Source organism: Lacerta agilis, chromosome 13, assembly GCF_009819535.1.
Source record: "Lacerta agilis isolate rLacAgi1 chromosome 13, rLacAgi1.pri, whole genome shotgun sequence".
Lineage (NCBI taxonomy): Eukaryota > Metazoa > Chordata > Lepidosauria > Squamata > Lacertidae > Lacerta > Lacerta agilis.
In genome coordinates this window covers 26423376-26440477 of record NC_046324.1, presented here as the reverse complement: position 1 = coordinate 26440477, position 17102 = coordinate 26423376, and the positions used below count along the sequence as shown (strand labels likewise).

Sequence of the window (17102 nt, the reverse complement as noted above, 5' to 3'; positions counted from 1 at the left end):
GACCAAAACCTGCTACCATATTGGCCCAAATATAAGCTACACCCCCCCCCCCAAAAAAAATTCTGACCATGAAAAGTTAAAGTGCGGCTTAAATTCGCAAGCTTACAAAAATAGGCTTTTATGATATCGCTGTTGAAACAGACATACAGTAAAACAGAACACTTGCCGTTTGCGGGTGTGAGTGCCTGTGGAATTTTAAGGGAGTGGCTTATATTTGGGTATTGTCTCTCCCCCCCCCCTGAATTTTAAAGGTGCGGCTTATTTGCAGGTGTGGCTTATATTTGGGCCAATACGGTATACAGTGGGACCTCGACTTACGAGCTCCTCGCCGTACGTTGTTTTCGACCTCCGAATCACTTCTGGGAGAGAAAAAATGGCCGCCGCTTCCGAATTTTTCGACCTACGAAGGGAAAGCGGCGGCACGATACCTCGACCTACGAGTTTTTTAATGCGGTTTTCTCGACCTACGAATTTTTTCCCCCTCCGGAGATAGCGCCTTTCGAGTTACAAAAATTTCGACCTACGAGGACGCCTTCGGAACGCATTAACGTCCTAAGTCGAGGTACCACTGTATCTGAAATTATTTTCTTGCATTTCAGGTATCATCCCCCGCCCTACCCCCACAACTCCCAGCTAAGTCAGCTTCCTACCCTCTGTACCTATTGCATTGTTTAGCAGGAAACAGCTGCATGCTGGGCTGCTAGATATTTGTGCCCAGTGGAAGCTGGGTCATCCATGTGTAGACCAAAAACAGTAGTATGCCTCTCCTCCCACACATGTTCTGGGGACTGCAGTTCCGGCCCCGATTCACCATTTTTAAGGTCCCCAGTTGCACTCTCCACTAAGTGAAATGCAAATGGTACTTGTCTGGGACAAGAATTGGACAAACTCTGTGTGTTTGTGTGTGTGTGAGTGTGAGTTCCAGCTCAGAAAGTCCTACCCATGTCATGTGTGAATAGAAGCTGTAGAATTTAGTCGTGGGTTCCAGGAGAATGAATGGATGCTAAATCTGACTAGAAGAGGAAGTAAGGAAGACACAAAACCTGAGGCTCTCACCCCCACATTAGAAGCAACGCCCTGTCAAAACACATCAGTTGGCTGTGAAGGCCTTCCAGCCTCTAGACAACAGGGGCAGAGCAGAGCAAAAGTGGGATGCCAAGCCAACTAGAAGGTCAGATCCTGTCTTGGTCAGCGGGTCTCTGTTCTGCACCAAAGGGGGTAATGAGGGGCAATAGGGTGACATCAGAGAAAGCTTCCACTGACACCCAAAAAGGAATGGTAGAACTGGGGTTTCCAGAGCAGAACTCACCATTTGATGAAGTGGACTCGCTTGTTTCCTTGCAGGACAACAAACCCAAACGGGGTGAAGGCCAAAAAAGCAGCATTTCCAGACACATCCTGCAAGACAGCAATAGCTTCTCGTCACACAGCGCAGAGCCAGTAAGGCTTGCAGGACAACCTCCACTCGCATCTACTGGCACAAGAAGCTGTTGCGTAGGAAAGAGCTGACAAGAGGCCTGTGGTGTGAAAATCTCCTTTTTCAGCAGCCGAGAAGTGAATCGGGGACAAAAGCAGATCCCATGTCTCTCCTCTTGAACACAGGGAGGAGTGGCAAGTTCCCCACCTGCCCTTTCAGAAAATTTAACACCCTCAGTGCCTTGGATCGTGTTCCTGGTTGCAAAAATGACTTTGCCCATCATCTCTTCACATAATTTACTGTATAGCAGGTCATATTCTTTGTTCCCTCCAGCCCAGCCTGCCAAGGATACTGCCCCAAAGTCTAATAACCTCTTGAACACCCTGGAGACAAGTTAATTGCTCTGTTTTTAATACTTAGAACCTCATTGGAGGTATTCAAACACAGGTTGGATGGCCATCTGTCAGGAATTCTTTAGCTGTGTTTCCTGTACTGAAGCATGGGGTTGGACCAGGTGACCCTCGGGGTTCCTTCCAACTCTGCAATTTTATGATTCTGTGTCTTGCAAGCCCCTTTTTGTTCTGATGTCTCTCTAGCCATGAGGCACAACTCTTAAGGCCGGCTGGATAATTCACACAGGGCCAGCCCAAGAGATTTTGCCACTTGAGGCAAGGACAAGATGGTGCCTTCCTCAATTCCAAGCAGGAAAGCCAACCACTCAGGCAGTTGACCTTTACTTCGATATTGGCAACAGGACACCAGAGTGCCACGTGGCACACATCCCTGCAGCGTTTGCCACCCAAGGCAGCTGCCTCCCTTTGCCTCATAGTAGGACTGGCCCTGGATGGAGACATTATCGGGAGCAACCCCAGCCTTTGTCAGGGAAGAACTGGGGCCCCCTGAGACTTTTCCTACAGCTCACCCACTTGCTTGAAGGATGGAGATTGTTACAGGACAAACCCCCTGGCCTGGAGGTGGGCACTTCTCTGTGGTCTATCATTAGCCACATCCCCTGCATGACTGACCAGGCATGGTAGGGTAGTATGGGAGGCACCCAATTCCTCAGGCTGAGAGGAAGGCGCCCACAAGGGTCCTGTAGGCTCTTTTCTGCAAGCTCCAGATTCCTTCATACTCCTGACAACCAGTCTCCTAGGTCCCAGTATCAGGATGAGGAGCCTGGTCCAGCTCTTCAGATGTTGGCACAGAAAGCCACAGACTTGGCCCATCCACTTGCCTCTGGCTCCAAGGCCAGGACCCCACAGGGGTTGTGAGATCAAGACTGGCGAGAAAGAAACCTTTGAAAAACTGCGATGCGAGAATTTGTATTGTCAGGCTTGTTAGTTGGCTAAAGTGTAATCTGACCCTAGCATTTGTTTTGGAAGTAGGATGCACCCAATTATTTCATAAGACACCTGATTATTTTCCTGCAATGAGAGAAACGGAGGCTCTTATACGTTACCTTTTATGTATGAATTAGAGCTAAATTTCTAGCACTATTTGCTATCAAGGTGAGGAAGATGGGCCAGACCCTCAAAACATTAGCTTTTTTTCTTAGCAAACAGGTGTCTAGAGGTACCTCTTTAAACCAGCAGGTTCTGCAGCTTTTACTGAATTTCACACCACAAAATCTTCCTGTGATCATGGTAGTGACTGTTTGTCCTATCTGTTGCCTATTGCAACACTCTGCAAAGAGATGGTTCCATTAATACTCATTTAATGTACTGCATTTTCTCATCTTTCTAGTGACCTGTGGCCAATACAGAAATGAAAAGGAATGGAAAATTTAGATCCCTTGAAGTTGACTCATATGTCTTTTGCAAGGGAATTCCTCCACGGACACGTAAATTGTGTGTGTGTGTGTGTTTTGCAGTGTGTGTGTGTGTGGGGAGATTATGCTAGAATCAGACCAGTGCACAGCTTCCAGCATGCCAAGGAGCAAGTTGGGGGGAGTTGGTGGCGATCCTCTGGGCTTGCTGCATTGGAGCACAGAGCCTACCAAGTACAGACCCCTCCTCCAGGGCTGACAAGGGAGTGTGTATGTGTGTGGGGGGGGGAGAAACTGGTACAAATTACTGGGGCCCAGCAGTCTGGAAGGGGGCCCAACTATCTTGCATATGTTTTATGCAATTCTTAACAAAATACATATTTCGTGTTCAATGCATGCACAATTCTAAATAGCACCTTTGCAAACTTCTGTTGTGACCTGAGCATTTCTGACTCATTTGCACTTTGACAGTACGACAGCGTAGCCTCATCTTATTAAACGCAGTCACATTTGTATGTTTTCATAAGTGCAAATACAACAAAGTTGTTGTGTGGTGCTCACTGGTTGCGTTGCATGTACAAGTTTAACGTTCAAAGTGTCTTGTTAGTTCAGCAACGATGGTCTGGGTGCTTCTATTATTGATAATAGTCATTAAGATCTTAATATTTTCAACAGACACAACTATTACCATATTATTTATTTCACACTTCGTGTAAATATTTTTAGCCTGTCTGCCCTTGCTGGGGGGACCCCACAACCTGCTCTTGGCATCCCTGCCCTCCTCCCCCATTGTGGCAGAACCTGTGGTACCCACTTTGCGTTCATCACATTTCCCCCCCCCCCCATCTGAATCGCAGCCACCTTCCACAGAGAGGCCTACCAGGGCCCCCTGGGGATAAATTATTGCTTTGCCCTGCTCAGCCTAATTAAATGAACTGGTAGTTTCTTCCGCAGATGAAGATCGCTCCCTAGGAGGGCAGCAGTATGAACAGGAAAGAGAAGCATGACACCGGTTAGGGGAAAGTGAAGAGCCATGCAAATTATGACTGTCTTTGTGCCATTGTTAATATTCTATCCTCAGGCTGATTGCAACTCGTTTTGCTGAATTGTGGAATGCTTGAATTGTGGATATTGTAACATTAGACTTTATTGCCGGCTGCCCTGAATGCCTGATTGAAGACCAAAAGCAACAACCACCAAGCATAGAAGTTTTACAAAACCATCTCATTGCAAGTCGAAGCTAGAGGGAAAGGGCATCTGCTTTGTACGTGGGTCATCCCAGGTCCAGTTCCCAACAGCATCTCCAGGTAAGGTGGAAGAGAATGAAAGACCCCTGCCCGAAACCCTGGAGAGCTACTGTCAATCGCTATAGATGGTACTGGGTGGGATGGAGGAAGGGTCTGATTCTACTCAAGGCAGCTTCCTATGGCCTCCAAACTGTCCATGGGCTGGTCTCCATTAGTACTGGGCCTAGAATACTTCCTTCAAAGGAAGATGGATACAGCCACCAAATTGTGGTTTGTTTTACTCTCTGGTTGCATGGCCAACTGGTATGTGTTTGAAGCAGCTACTTCCTCCGTTACTGACCTGCAAGGCCAGTTAACTTCTAGAAAACAGCTCCGTGTAGAAGTGACTGAAATCCCACAAGAGATCTCCCTAAGGCACCGCCGAGTGTCGGGGAGGTTGCTGCTTTGTACCTTACACGGATGTGGGTCAACTCCGTACGTCTCCAGGGTCTGAGCTTTCCTTAAAAAGTTTAGCTCTGAAGTAGCTGGTGTCTGACCACTGGAAGAGAGAGGAGGGGGGGAGAGAGAAATGGGGGCAATCAACTTGAATCAAAACATGCCCTGTTTACATTCACAGGTAAAGAGACAAATGCCAAGAAGTAGTATACAAATCGTTGAAATGAAATGAGGAGAAAAGGAAAAGTTCACATCTTAGCCATATGGTGCCTGTTGAATTTCTGCCTGTCACACAGCTGTTAAAGAATAAGGTGCAACCCTTAGGAAGTCCCAAGGTACCCATCTGGGTCTCTGCCTCGGCCTGACCTCTGTATTCTGCCTGTGGCCTTTCACTTTTGCCAGTGTGGGGGTGCCTATGCACAGTGCATTGGAAGAATGCTAGAACCGTAGAGTTGGAAAGGACCCAAAGGGTCAACTGAGGAATCCCAGCTAAGAGAGTGTGAGCCCTGCTAGGCCAACTGTGCATCTAAGACCCTCTGGGGCTCCGCACACGGCTGCTGCAAATGCTTAAGCAAACTGGCCTAACTTTCTTTGATAAAACTTTACTTAGGTCTTCCTGTTCTAGTTATTAACAGCTGGATTTGTTATGTTGGGATTGTTTGATGGCTTTTACTTCATCAGCACTTGGCAACTAATAAACCTAATAAATAAATAAATAAATAATTTCTGACTGGGATGGCTAGCAGAGCAGGGACAGCTCAGAAGGAGCAGCCTAGGTGGATGGCCACTACTCCCCCCCCCCCCGGCTAATGCCCTCACCCCCAGGCACGTCTCATCTCAGGGCAGATTTGTGTCTGCATGAATTTTCATTGCAGACCTTAAGAATGGATTGCGTACCCACCCCCTGCCCCCAAGTAAGGATCTGGACTAAGCACAGAGCTGAAAGGTCACCTGAGCTCAATCTTGTGGATCTCTGCAATCTTCCTTTCCAGCTTTTCTGAATGCTTGGGAAAGAACTGGAACTTGGAGCTGTAGCCCTCAGGGTGCTTTCCGGGGTCATAGTCGCCAATCTCCGCTGAAGGACAGGAGAAAGAGAGAGAGAGAGATTGAGGAATCAGCCACAGGCCCAGGCAAGGGCTGCTCTGTTCCCTTTCAGTATATGGAGCAAGTCAAGTCAGAGAGCACTAAATGCCACAGCCTTCCCCAAGCTGGTGCTCTCAAGAAGAGCCTGGCTGGATCAGGCCAGTGACCCATCTAATCCAGCATCCTGTTCTCACAGCGGCCAGCCAGATGCCTGTGGGAAACTCACAAACAGGATTCGACCACAAAAGCACTCTCCCCTCCTGCGGCTTCCAGAAATTAGTATTCAGAAGCTTTGCTGCTTCCAGCTGTGGAGGCAGAACATAACATCCATCATGGCTAGTAGCCATCAATATCAATGGGACATATTCCACCAATCCCTGCTCCGGATGGCAGAGCAGCCCAGAAGCAGGAGCCCAAGACAGCAGCCATATGGCATTCCTATGCACGGTGCCCTTGTAGATGAAATTATGCCATCAGTACTTATCATGGAAAGCAAATGTACCTTGCCAAGAGGCATTACCTTGAAGGATGTAGGCAGCTAACAGAGCGGCGTCTGATGTCTTGCACAGGAGGCGGCCGTGATAGAGATCTCTTTTGATCTGCAAGAAGACGAGATACCTGACAAGAGAACCACAGCAAACAGGGAGTCAGTGACGCCTCTCATTAGACCCAGCCTAGAGTAGCTTCCGTTGCGCAGTTCTTACAAGGAGCAGTGCTTCATAGCAAGGCCTCTCCCATTTTGTTGCACATGCATAAATAAAGAACAGAAGAAAGGTCCAGCCTCCTGTTCTCAGAGTGGCCAGCCAGATGCCCCCAAAGGGAAGACTGCAATGAAGACTTGGGCGCAGCAGCCCTCTCCCCTCCTGCAGTTTCCAGCAGCTGATAATCAGAAGCATCACTGTCTCCAACCATGGAGGCAGAGCATTGTGGCTTGAAGCCAATGACACCCATATCCCCCTCCATGAATTCATCTGATCTTTCAAAGCCATACAAGGTTGGTGGCCATGGGAGAAATTTGGGTAATTAGATCACCTGCCTTTATGCACCTGTGCCTTTGATTAACTCTGTATTGCCCACTGTGCCCCAGCAATTTGCATATAGATCGCACCAATCTAAGCATTAAAGCAGGGCAGGCCAACCTCCCAGACCAAATGGGCTGCAAGAGCGCTTTGACAGAGAACCCGGCAGCCACACACTGAAATTAAATTTCCATATCGTAAATTAAAGTGTTTGCAATATAGTTTTTTTTTAAAAAAAAATACGTACACAATTAATGTATTTAATTAAACATATATATTTAAATAGAGCAATAGATTTAAATAGATACAAAAACTAATAGATTTAAAACACTTATTTATTAAACAGATTTAATACGCAAACAGATGCATGCATTTTTTGTTAACAATGCAGACATCAGTGGGATGCCCGAACTAGAGAATTCTTCACATGTTGATCAATGTCCGCCTTGAGGTTCGTTGTTGACACCCACAGGCAAATCTTGTGTAAATTGTCTTGCTAAGTTGTTTTAGAGTTTTGGACTTTATGAAGTTCATGTTTGAAAATGCTTGTTCACAGACCTACCCCATGCTTCTCGGCATTCTCTCCCCCACCAATCGGTGCACCCCAAAGCTCAGACCTCTCTGTATCGCAAGAAAGAAAGCGAAGTATTCCATACTGAAACATACACAGACACACACACACCATGCTTCTTCTCTGTACTGCCCGCATCCTGGGAAGCTCCAGTGCTCCAGAACCCTGTCAGCCTGGTGATGCAGCCCCCGCTATGAGTGGGCTCGAGAGCACAGCCTGGTGGCCGCACAGAGCTCCTGCAACAGCGGAGGAGGAGGAGGAGGAACAGCCACCGCAGCAGCCTGCCTTCAGCAGCAGCACACACACTCACTGCTGTCTCCTTCAGCCTGGCTGTGTTGCCCTGGATGAGGTAGAGGGTGGGGAGCTGGAGAGCCACCAAGATTGGCCTCAGGGGCTGCGTGTTGGACCACCCTGCCTTTGGGAAGAATCTTTCTTTGGGTTCCTGTTCTTCAACAACTGGGAGGCAGGACAGGTCTGTGCACAGTTGGGTGCACACTGTTCTATTCCTGCACTTTTGCAATGGAATATTGAGCCACACCAGTCAAGGCAGGAGCGAAGGGGGCCCCTCGGGTGTTCAGGTCCATTTCCCCAAAGAGCCTTTCCTCCTCTAAGCACCTGATTGCTGTCGAACCTTTTAAGAAGCACTGATCACTTTAATTTCATTTGCTTATTAAAATGAGAAGTTTTACTTTGCCCTAGTGAAATCGGTCTCAGTTGTGCCATTTTCCCTATTGATTTGTAGCATTCCAGAAAATAAAGAGTTTGCCTGTAACTTTAGCAAGCAGAAATGATCATCTTTCTTTAATAAACCTGAATTAAGAAACTCTTGGATTTACTTTCACGGGAGATATCATTAAGAAATGACATATTTTTCAGCTGAAATGAACTGACTCACCAACAGCCAGGCAGTTAACCATTTTGATTCCTACTTTCTCATTTGTTACATTCTCTGACTTTCCAACCCAGAAGATTTGAGAGACGACATGAATTAGCTTACAGACATGCCAGCTAAAATTAGGTTTGCCCCCATTTAAAATCTCCTGGCTATGAAAAGCAGAAATTGCTGGGTTGCAGGGACAGAGAAAGTAATCTAATTCCTCACCTGCACGAGGGAGATATGCCAAGAGAGGGGGCCAGGCAGCCAGAAAATATGTAAAGCCAGATTATCTGGGAGCCAGGGCAGCAACTGGCTCCAGCCCCCACCTGCAGCAACTCAGCCTTTTCCTCCGCAAATTCTGGGATTGCAAGGATTTGTTTTGATGACCTGAAGTGGTTGGGTTTCCATTGCCTCCCCAAATATATTTCTGGATGGGATTTCAATTTGCCTTATTATCTTTGAGGACTGTCAAGGCACTGACCTCGGAGGAGTCCTGATTAGCATATCAACCATGGGCACAATGCCAGCCATGCCTCCTACTGGCCATTCCACATTCAAATTCAGGCCTAATGGATGCACAATGCAGCAGTTGCTGAAAGAAGCATTTACCATAAAATCTGCAAATCAAACAGGGCAGCTGTGAGGGTGACTTGGAAGTCTGGGATCCATCCTGGCAGATTCCAAGGAGAAGGGAGTTGTGCACTTTTTCCAAATAAGCACCCAAACTGAGCTGCTACCTCCCTGATTGCGCCCTATTATTCTGCACTCGGTTAGGCTTGAAGAACCACCAACTGCAACAGATGAGCAGCCATGGTGGACTAAAATGGGTGAGAAGAATGAAAAAACAAAACTCTGCGCTACTTTGTACGGGTTGCTTGACCTTTTTCTTTTCTTTTCTGACTCTAGGTAACAGCTGTGTGGCATCTTGGATGATGCTACTATCGAAGGGAACATCATCGCATCAGTAAAATACTGACAGCCAGAGTGGTGCAGTAGTTAGCGTGTCAGGCGAGAACAGGGGTCAGCAACCTTTTTCAGTCGTGAGCCGGTCCACCGTCCCTCAGACCATGTGGGGGGCCGGACTATATTTTGAAAAATAAAATAAATACGAAAAAATTCCTATGCCCCACAAATAACCTAGAGATGCATTTTAAATAAAAGCACACATTCTACTCATGTAAAAACATGCTGATTCCCGGATCGCCCGCAGGCCGGATTGAGAAGGCAATTGGGCCACATCCGGCCCCCGGGCAGGGGCGTTCCTAGCCCCTTGGCTGCCCGGGGCGGGAAGCCAAGAGGCACCCCTGGGGGGCGGGGGCATCGCGGCGCGTGTGTGCGTCATGACGTCATGACGCACGCACACGCGGCGACGCCCCGCCCCCGGGGGATTCCGGGCGGGGGCTTTGAGAGCCTCTGCGGGCTGCAGAGACTCCCGAAGCCGCCACCCGGGCCCCCTCGGGGGAGCGCAAGTGGGGCAGGGAGAGGGGCGGGTCATTGAAGAGGGGTGTCACCCCTCTTCGCTGGCCCGCCCCTCTCCTTGCCCCGGCTCCGCAAGCCAGCCAGTGGCGCAAAAAGCCGCTGGAGGGCGGGGGCTATTTTCGGCGCTGCTGGGGCAGAGCCACAGGGGCGGCCAGCGAGGGGGGTGACACCCCGATTCGCTGGCTGTCCCTGTGGCTCCACCCCGGCAGTGCAGAAAATAGCCTAAAAAGATTTTTTTGAAAAAAGCCCAATGGGCGGGGCCGCCACCCGATGTGTCACCCCCAGCAGGGGCGCTGCCCGGGGCCCCCTGCCCCCCCTGCGACGCCCCTGCCCCCGGGCCTTAGTTTGCCTACCCCTGGACTAGAATTTGAGAGACCAGGGTTCAAATCCCCACTTGGTCATGAGGCTCACTGGGTGGCCTTGGGCTAGTCACTCCCTCTCAGCCTAACCTACTTCACAGGCCTGTTGTGAATATTAAATGGGGAAGGAAAGAACCATGTGTATGTACCACACTGAGCTCCCCCAGATACGTTTTGGTAATCCACAGCCTGCATCCCACTTGGGCTCACCTAGGTAACTAATATTTTACAGAGCATTATTTTCTTTCTCTTTCCTTCCTTCCTCCCTCCCTTGCTCCTCCCTCATCTCTTATTTACCTGATCCCTCCCAGCTGTTTGGGTAAAGGAGGACATTATCCCAAAGTGCCCAGTAAATTACAAAATAACAGAGATTAGAAGTGAACTATGAAATTTAGAAATTATGTTTTACCAGCAGATGGGCTGTGGGGGTTAGGAAACCAAATCTCCAGTTGGGAAAGGAAATAAACTCTTTTAATTGGAGCATTGTACAACAATAAACACACCAATTTGCTTCAGTTATATCCTTGAGTCTGTGGAGTTAACTTGTTATGCTTTTTACTCCCTGTGCCCCGTGTCACTAGTGGTGAGCAAATTTCAACCCGGATTAGATCCCCAAACTAACTAACCCAAGCCAGAGGTTGACATGGACATACTGTCAATAGCTCAGATCTTCCTGGCAGCTGTTTGGGGGAGGAAAAAGCTAAGCTCATCAACTTTGCTGTTCAAGACTCCCCAGGTTGCCTCATCCTTCCATCTGACAATGCGTTTACGGACCACCTGAAATGGCCAAAATCCATGTTTTCTACACTTGCACTGACCAAGCCCCACTTCAGAACAAAATATGCTTTTGCCTGATGCTCTGATTCTTGGCCCGGGGGGAAAGGAAGCAAAGCTGATGCTCCACCTTTGATCATGACGGTGAGCATCTGCAAAAAGCCACCTTATCAATGCACACAGGTAAAAGACCTTCTTTCCAGAAACTTCCACGAACTTTCCATGTATATGACTTACAGAACCTTGCACTTGCTCAGTGAGCAGTATGTGCAGTCATCATTGAAAACAAAGGAGTAGCAATTCAATAGCAGTTCTCTGGTAAGGCTCCAATCACCCCCTCCACACCCCTTTTGGCTTCACCCCTACAGAAAGGCTGATTAGAATGAGGATTGAGCATGTTCATATCTCACTAGACAGCCTCAGGGGACTCTCAGGGAGCTTCCAGGCAGGTGTTTACTGAGAGATGGGTTGTTGTTGTTTTTTGCAGCATCTACATGCATAAAAATGCAGGCCCATAATTCCCTCTGCCACCACTTTAATCCGGATTTACCCTTTAAAATATATATATATCAAAAACTGATGTGGCAATAGTAGAAAAAAAATGAGAAACTGAGAAAAACTGGAAAGGGCAGGATCCGCCCATCCCTGTTGGAGGACCACGAATTTGGGAGCCAGTGCAGCTGGCCAAAGCCTCACCCTGAGGCATTCAGTACTGAACATTTTGCACTGCCAAAATAAATCACTCCCTATTCCAAAGTATGGCATTCTAATTCTGGACTAAGACCTTAGAGAGTTTAAATCTTGCAAGAGGCTTTTTTTGGAGGAAGAGTCAGGGGAGGCGAGGTGAAGCCATGGCAGCCCAGTAGAACAGTGTGAAATCGGGGAGGGGAGAGCGAGATAGAGAACAGGTGACCATTATTGATTCATGAACATCTTGCTTCCCTCCTTCAAGCAAAACCATGACTATTCTTCTTAACGTTCTTCTGCCATGTTTTAGGAAGGACATCTGGGCCCCCAGAAACAGTTATAGAACATCACATCTTGCAAATTAATATTAAGTGGCATTTCAGTTTTTTTTAAAAAAAGAGCAAGTGTTGGTGAAGATTGATCAAAAACAACATTATGCCCTACATTTTTGGAAAATTCAGAATAGTCTTCTAGATTTTAAAAATACCTGAGAAATAAGAGGCTCAGAGAAGAAAGCCTGGCTTCCAATTTATGAAACAAGAGTGCAGCTTTACCACCCCAGACATGACTTTGTTTCCTGCTATACAAATGAGCAAGAGCTCATCGCCACACACAATTTCTCAGTTCGAGAAGAAGCCAAATCACTCTCCTCTTACAACCAGAGAAGCTGACTTGGCACAATGGGAGTCTGCAAAGAAATCACAGTGTCCTCACTGTCAAATAACAGTCTGCATTTTTTTGCGTTCAGGAAAAATGGTTAAGTGGATCATCTGCTTCCAAGGCTCCGCAAAGCTCTTTTCCTACAAAATGGCAACATCAGGAAAATCTGGGACTCTGCTTTTGGTGAACCAAACAGCTGTAATAAAGGTGCCTTGGATGGGAGAGTTGGTTGCTCAGCAGCACAGCACCTGCTCTGTATGCAGAAGGAGCCCCTTTAGGCAAGATTGGGAAGGTCCTCTGCCTAAAACCGTGAGGCTTCTAGGGTTGACAGTACTAAGTTAGATGGACCCAAGTTCTGACTGGGTATAAAGCAGATTCTAATGTCTCCACAATGTCTCAATATGCAGACACTTTCTATGTCCTTTGAGTGGGGAGGCAATGCTACCCCTTTGCAAAATGTCCAAGGATCCTCCACAGCCCCACATCACAACCAGCTCCTTTTGTGGCCAGACCCAATGATGTGGGAGGCATCTCTCCCCCTTCGCCTTACCTGGTGATTTCCTCTTTCAGGGCCGCAGGGTCGGTAGGGTAAAACTTCACCCGGAAGCACATGGTGAACGGAGGCTGTGCTGCAGGAGAGAACAGCATCATGGTTAGCATATCAACTGGAGAGTCAACAACAGCCTCCCACCACCACCACCACCCAGGGCCTGTTAGGGACAAGATCCAGGGACAAGGCACAGCTCAGCAGTCCCCCTAACTCCTTCTTCCCAAACACTACACTCAAATTTCAGTGAGCAAATACACCCTTCCTCCTGCGTGCTGGTTGAGAACCGTAACAATAAATCTATCTATCTCTTCCTCCTGGTGCAAACTCATCTTTGTAATGACCACTCTAGCAAGAGGGCCTATTTCCTCCTTCCAATCAACCTGCTTTCCTTTTGTGCCATAACTTTTCAACTGTAAGCCAGAGGGCTTAGGGTTTCTTCTCGCTGATATCTGCAAGCCACTCTAGGAGCTGAAGAGCAGAAAGGAAAAACCTAGGCTGGGAATTGGACACCCAAAAAGACGTTTAATAAGGAAACTGGATGGCTGAAAATCAGGTGAAGCTTATGATGAGGAAATCTTGCCCTTGGACACAGACGCAAGTGCACATACAACTCATGGCCACATGTGCAGAAGAAAGAATGAGCCTTCTGTGCAGCAAAGTGATGTTATTAGGAAGAGACAGATTTGTTTGGAGTTTGTGGTTTAAAAAAACACCAATACAGGAAAAAAGTCAAGTCAAATGGTGTGAGAAGTGGGATCAGCTAGTTCCTTAGAAGCAAGTGTGGTAGCTCTTAAAGTCTAACGGTGCTTAGAAAATACCAGGAAAGTTTGATGTCCCATGAGGACATTCATGCACAAGGAGAGTCCCAAAGCTGGACCAATCCAATGGCCCATCTAGTCCAGCATCCTTTTCTCACAGTGGCCAAACAGATGCCAATCATGGGAAATCTGCAAGCAGGATCCGAGCACAAGAGCCCTCTCTCCTCCTGTGGTTTTCAGCAACTGGTATTCAGAAGCATTACTGCCTCCAACTCTGAAGACACAGCATAGGCATTGTGGCTAGTAGCCATCCATAGCCCTCTCCCCCAGGAATTGGTCTAATCCTCTTTTAGAGCCATCCAACTTGGTGGCCATCACTGCCTCCTGAGGGAGGGAGTTGCATGCATTAACTGTGTGCTGCATAAAGACATACTTCCTTTTATGTGCTTCATGAAGAAGTTATTTCTTTTATCCACCCCAAATCTTCCTACGTTCAGCTTCACTGCATGTCCACGAGTTCTAATCTTTTGAGAGGGAGAAAAACCTTTCTCTATCTGTTTTCTCCATACCATGCCTAACTATAAACTTCCACCATGTTACCTATCATTTGCCTTTTCTCTGAACTAAAAAGTTCCAAATGCTGCAAGCTTTCTTCGTAGGTGAGTCACTCCATAAAGCACTGTCCAGACTAGTGCAGAAGCTTTTTGCTCCTATTTTATTTTATTTTAGTAATTCAACAAAATGTAAATACAACTTGATTGTAATAAAACCTCAAAAACACTTTGCAACAAAAAGACATGCCACCCCAACCCCCTTGGCAGAATCGAAAGCTGCTCCCTCCATCACATCAGGGGCTGCTTCACTGTCTCGGCTCTCTTAACGAGGCAATACTTACATCGCATTTGCTTCACAACAGACTTTGTGAATTCCAACCAGTGCTGAAATGAAGAAGAAACCAGTTTTCAAAAGGAGGTGAAGCAAAGCGCTAGCTACAAAACCTGTGGGGAGGGCCTCATGCACACAACCAAACTGGATTACAGAGGGTCCTGACCTAGGTGGACCAGGGCGAGTTTCAAGGGCAGTCTTACTGGGATGTTTTGGTTGGCCGTTGTGTTGTTTTAAGGAGGCAGGAGGAACGGCCAAGGGGAAAAGATGCACAGCTGTGCATGGCCACCTCACTGGATCTCTTGGAAGATCAGCAGCCTTTGGCTCCCCAGCTACCCCCTACACTAGCAGCAACCATTCCATCAGGCTGAAACAGAAGAAAGGAAGCAGGGCCACTCCACTGGCTTTGCTGAGAGACCAGCTGTGCCCGGCTCTTCCTCTCCCTCAGCTGTCACTATCAGCAGTTCTTTCATCAGGCTGCCATAGAGGGAGAGAAGGGAAGCAGGACCACTGCATCAGTTCTGCTTAGAGACCAGCTCCTTTTGGCTCCTTCCCTCCCTCTCTGAACTGTGTCCATCCCAGCTGGAACCACTATGAGATTTCTAAAAATCAGTGATTAAGTTTATTGGTTTTTCCTCTTCCCTCCTCATCCCATTTTCCTTTCATATCACATCTTTTAGATTGAAAACCTGAAGGCAGGGTCTGTCTCATTTCTTACTGTTACAGGTGGGTAGCCGTGTTGGTCTGCCATAGTCGAAACAAAAAAGAATTTTCTATTTTGTTTCATTTCTTACTGATTTGCTACTGGGAGCCTTTTTGAATGCAGAGCTAAGTAAAACACTTTAAATAAATAAGCACAGAGACCTTTTCCACATGGGCCATTTTTCCCCCCTGTTCGAAATGAGAACCCTTCAGCTGTTTTTCCACCCATGAAAGCAAAGATGCAATTATCTTTTCCCGAGCTGCTTTTCATTTAAAAATAACAAGTTGGGTGACTTGGAAGAAAGGTGAGATATAAATGTAATTAATAATATAAACCCTGACAACTAAGTCAAGCAATGGGAAGGGTTCCCTGCAGAGGGGAAAGCAGAGGACCAAACTGGAAAAACCAAAGCCAGCCTCAGACAAACACCCCCAGCCCCCATGGTCAGGAAGCAGGAGTTGGGGCTGTATCCACATTTTGCATTCTCTCTCTGGAGTGAAGGGCTGGCTCACAGTTGAAGGGCAGGCAACCAAGAAGCCCCATGCTGCAGAGCAAGGAGGTCACATTTTGCACCCTGAATAAATTTTGCAAAGCCAGCCCATTTGCATAGAGTGCTTCTGCTTCTGCATAATTTATTTGTTCTGCTTTCGCTGCAGAACCAGGCATTGCTAACTCCCACTCCAAGCTTTGAAGCCTGACCAAAAGCTGGGCCTGCTGGGGCCTTTTCCGCAGGACTCACCCGTTGCTTGTCGGGGTCCACGTAGCGGATCCCAAAGTAGTCCTTCTCCAGCAGGTTCAGGTGATGGCAAAGGAGGTCGAAGAGGTACTGCCCTTTTGCATCTCTCTGCAAAACAAAGGGTGGACCCTGATCAGAGAGGGAACAATAGCCACCACTGTGACTGTTACTGAATGGCCTGAACACATACTCCTCATGAACCAGGAAGGGCTCAGTGACAGAGCATCTGCCTTGCAGACAGATGGTCCCAGGTTTAATCCTCAGCATCTCCAGGTAGCACAAGGAAATAATCCTGCCTGAAACCCTGTAGATCCACTGCCAGTCAGTGCAGATGATGCAGAGCTAGGTGGACCAAAGGTCTGACTCAGCATAAGGCAGCTTCCTATGACATATGGAATCGCCAAGATATGTGGACAAGGGGACACGATAGCTTGAGTCCCACCCCAGGGCACCTGGGCTTATGAAAGGGACCCTGGACCTCCAACAGCTTTTGCTAAAGCCAGGTTGGAACCTTCTGAGGCACCTTCACTGCTTCCCTGGGCTAAACCAGCCATTTCAGACCATTGTTTGGCCAGGGACACCTCTCCTGGTAAATCCCACCTTGTGCTGAAGCAACCTCTGTTCTGAACAGATCTGGAATTGGCAACAGACAACTAATTACACAAATCTATAGAATCAAGGGAGATTAGTGCTTAAACTACAAATGTTAGGTTTTCCAGCAGGCAAAGAAAGGGCTAAATGCACTGCTGATGGTGGAGCATTTGACGCCAATACAGTACAGTGGTACCTCTGGTTATGTACTTAATTCGTTCCGGAGGTCCGTTCTTAAGCTGAAACTGTTCTTAACCTGAAGCACCACTTTAGCTAATGAGACCTCCTGCTGCCACTGCACCGCCAGAGCATGATTTCTGTTCTTATCCTGAAGCAAAGTTCTTAACCTGAAGCGTTGTTTCTGGGTTAGCAGAGTATGTAACCTGAAGCGTATGTAACCCGGGGTACCACTGTATATCCAACCTCCAGGCTCTGCATAATCCTCATCCTTCCCAGAAGACCCACTGGGTGGATAAATGACCTCTTCCATCTCCTTAGTTCTACAA

The 17102-nt window shown here is 47.6% G+C and overlaps 1 protein-coding gene across 6 annotated transcripts in view; it reads right to left on the bottom strand.

Annotated features, from left to right (window-relative positions):
- The window catches only part of FRMD5 (FERM domain containing 5), a 135148-nt gene that overhangs the window by 12747 nt on the left and 105299 nt on the right, over positions 1–17102 (bottom strand). For 3 of the 6 annotated variants that reach the window (XM_033167151.1, XM_033167145.1, XM_033167147.1), the window contains exons 2-8: positions 16009–16113; positions 14577–14619; positions 12924–13002; positions 6468–6565; positions 5816–5939; positions 4880–4967; positions 1310–1398 (exon numbers count right to left, since the gene is read on the bottom strand). In XM_033167151.1, the coding sequence (XP_033023042.1) occupies positions 1310–1398; positions 4880–4967; positions 5816–5939; positions 6468–6565; positions 12924–13002; positions 14577–14619; positions 16009–16113 (626 nt within the window). Of the gene's footprint in view, positions 1–1309; positions 1399–4879; positions 4968–5815; positions 5940–6467; positions 6566–12923; positions 13003–14576; positions 14620–16008; positions 16114–17102 lie in introns of those variants that run through there. The other 3 variants (XM_033167146.1, XM_033167150.1, XM_033167152.1) reach the window with 3 other exon arrangements.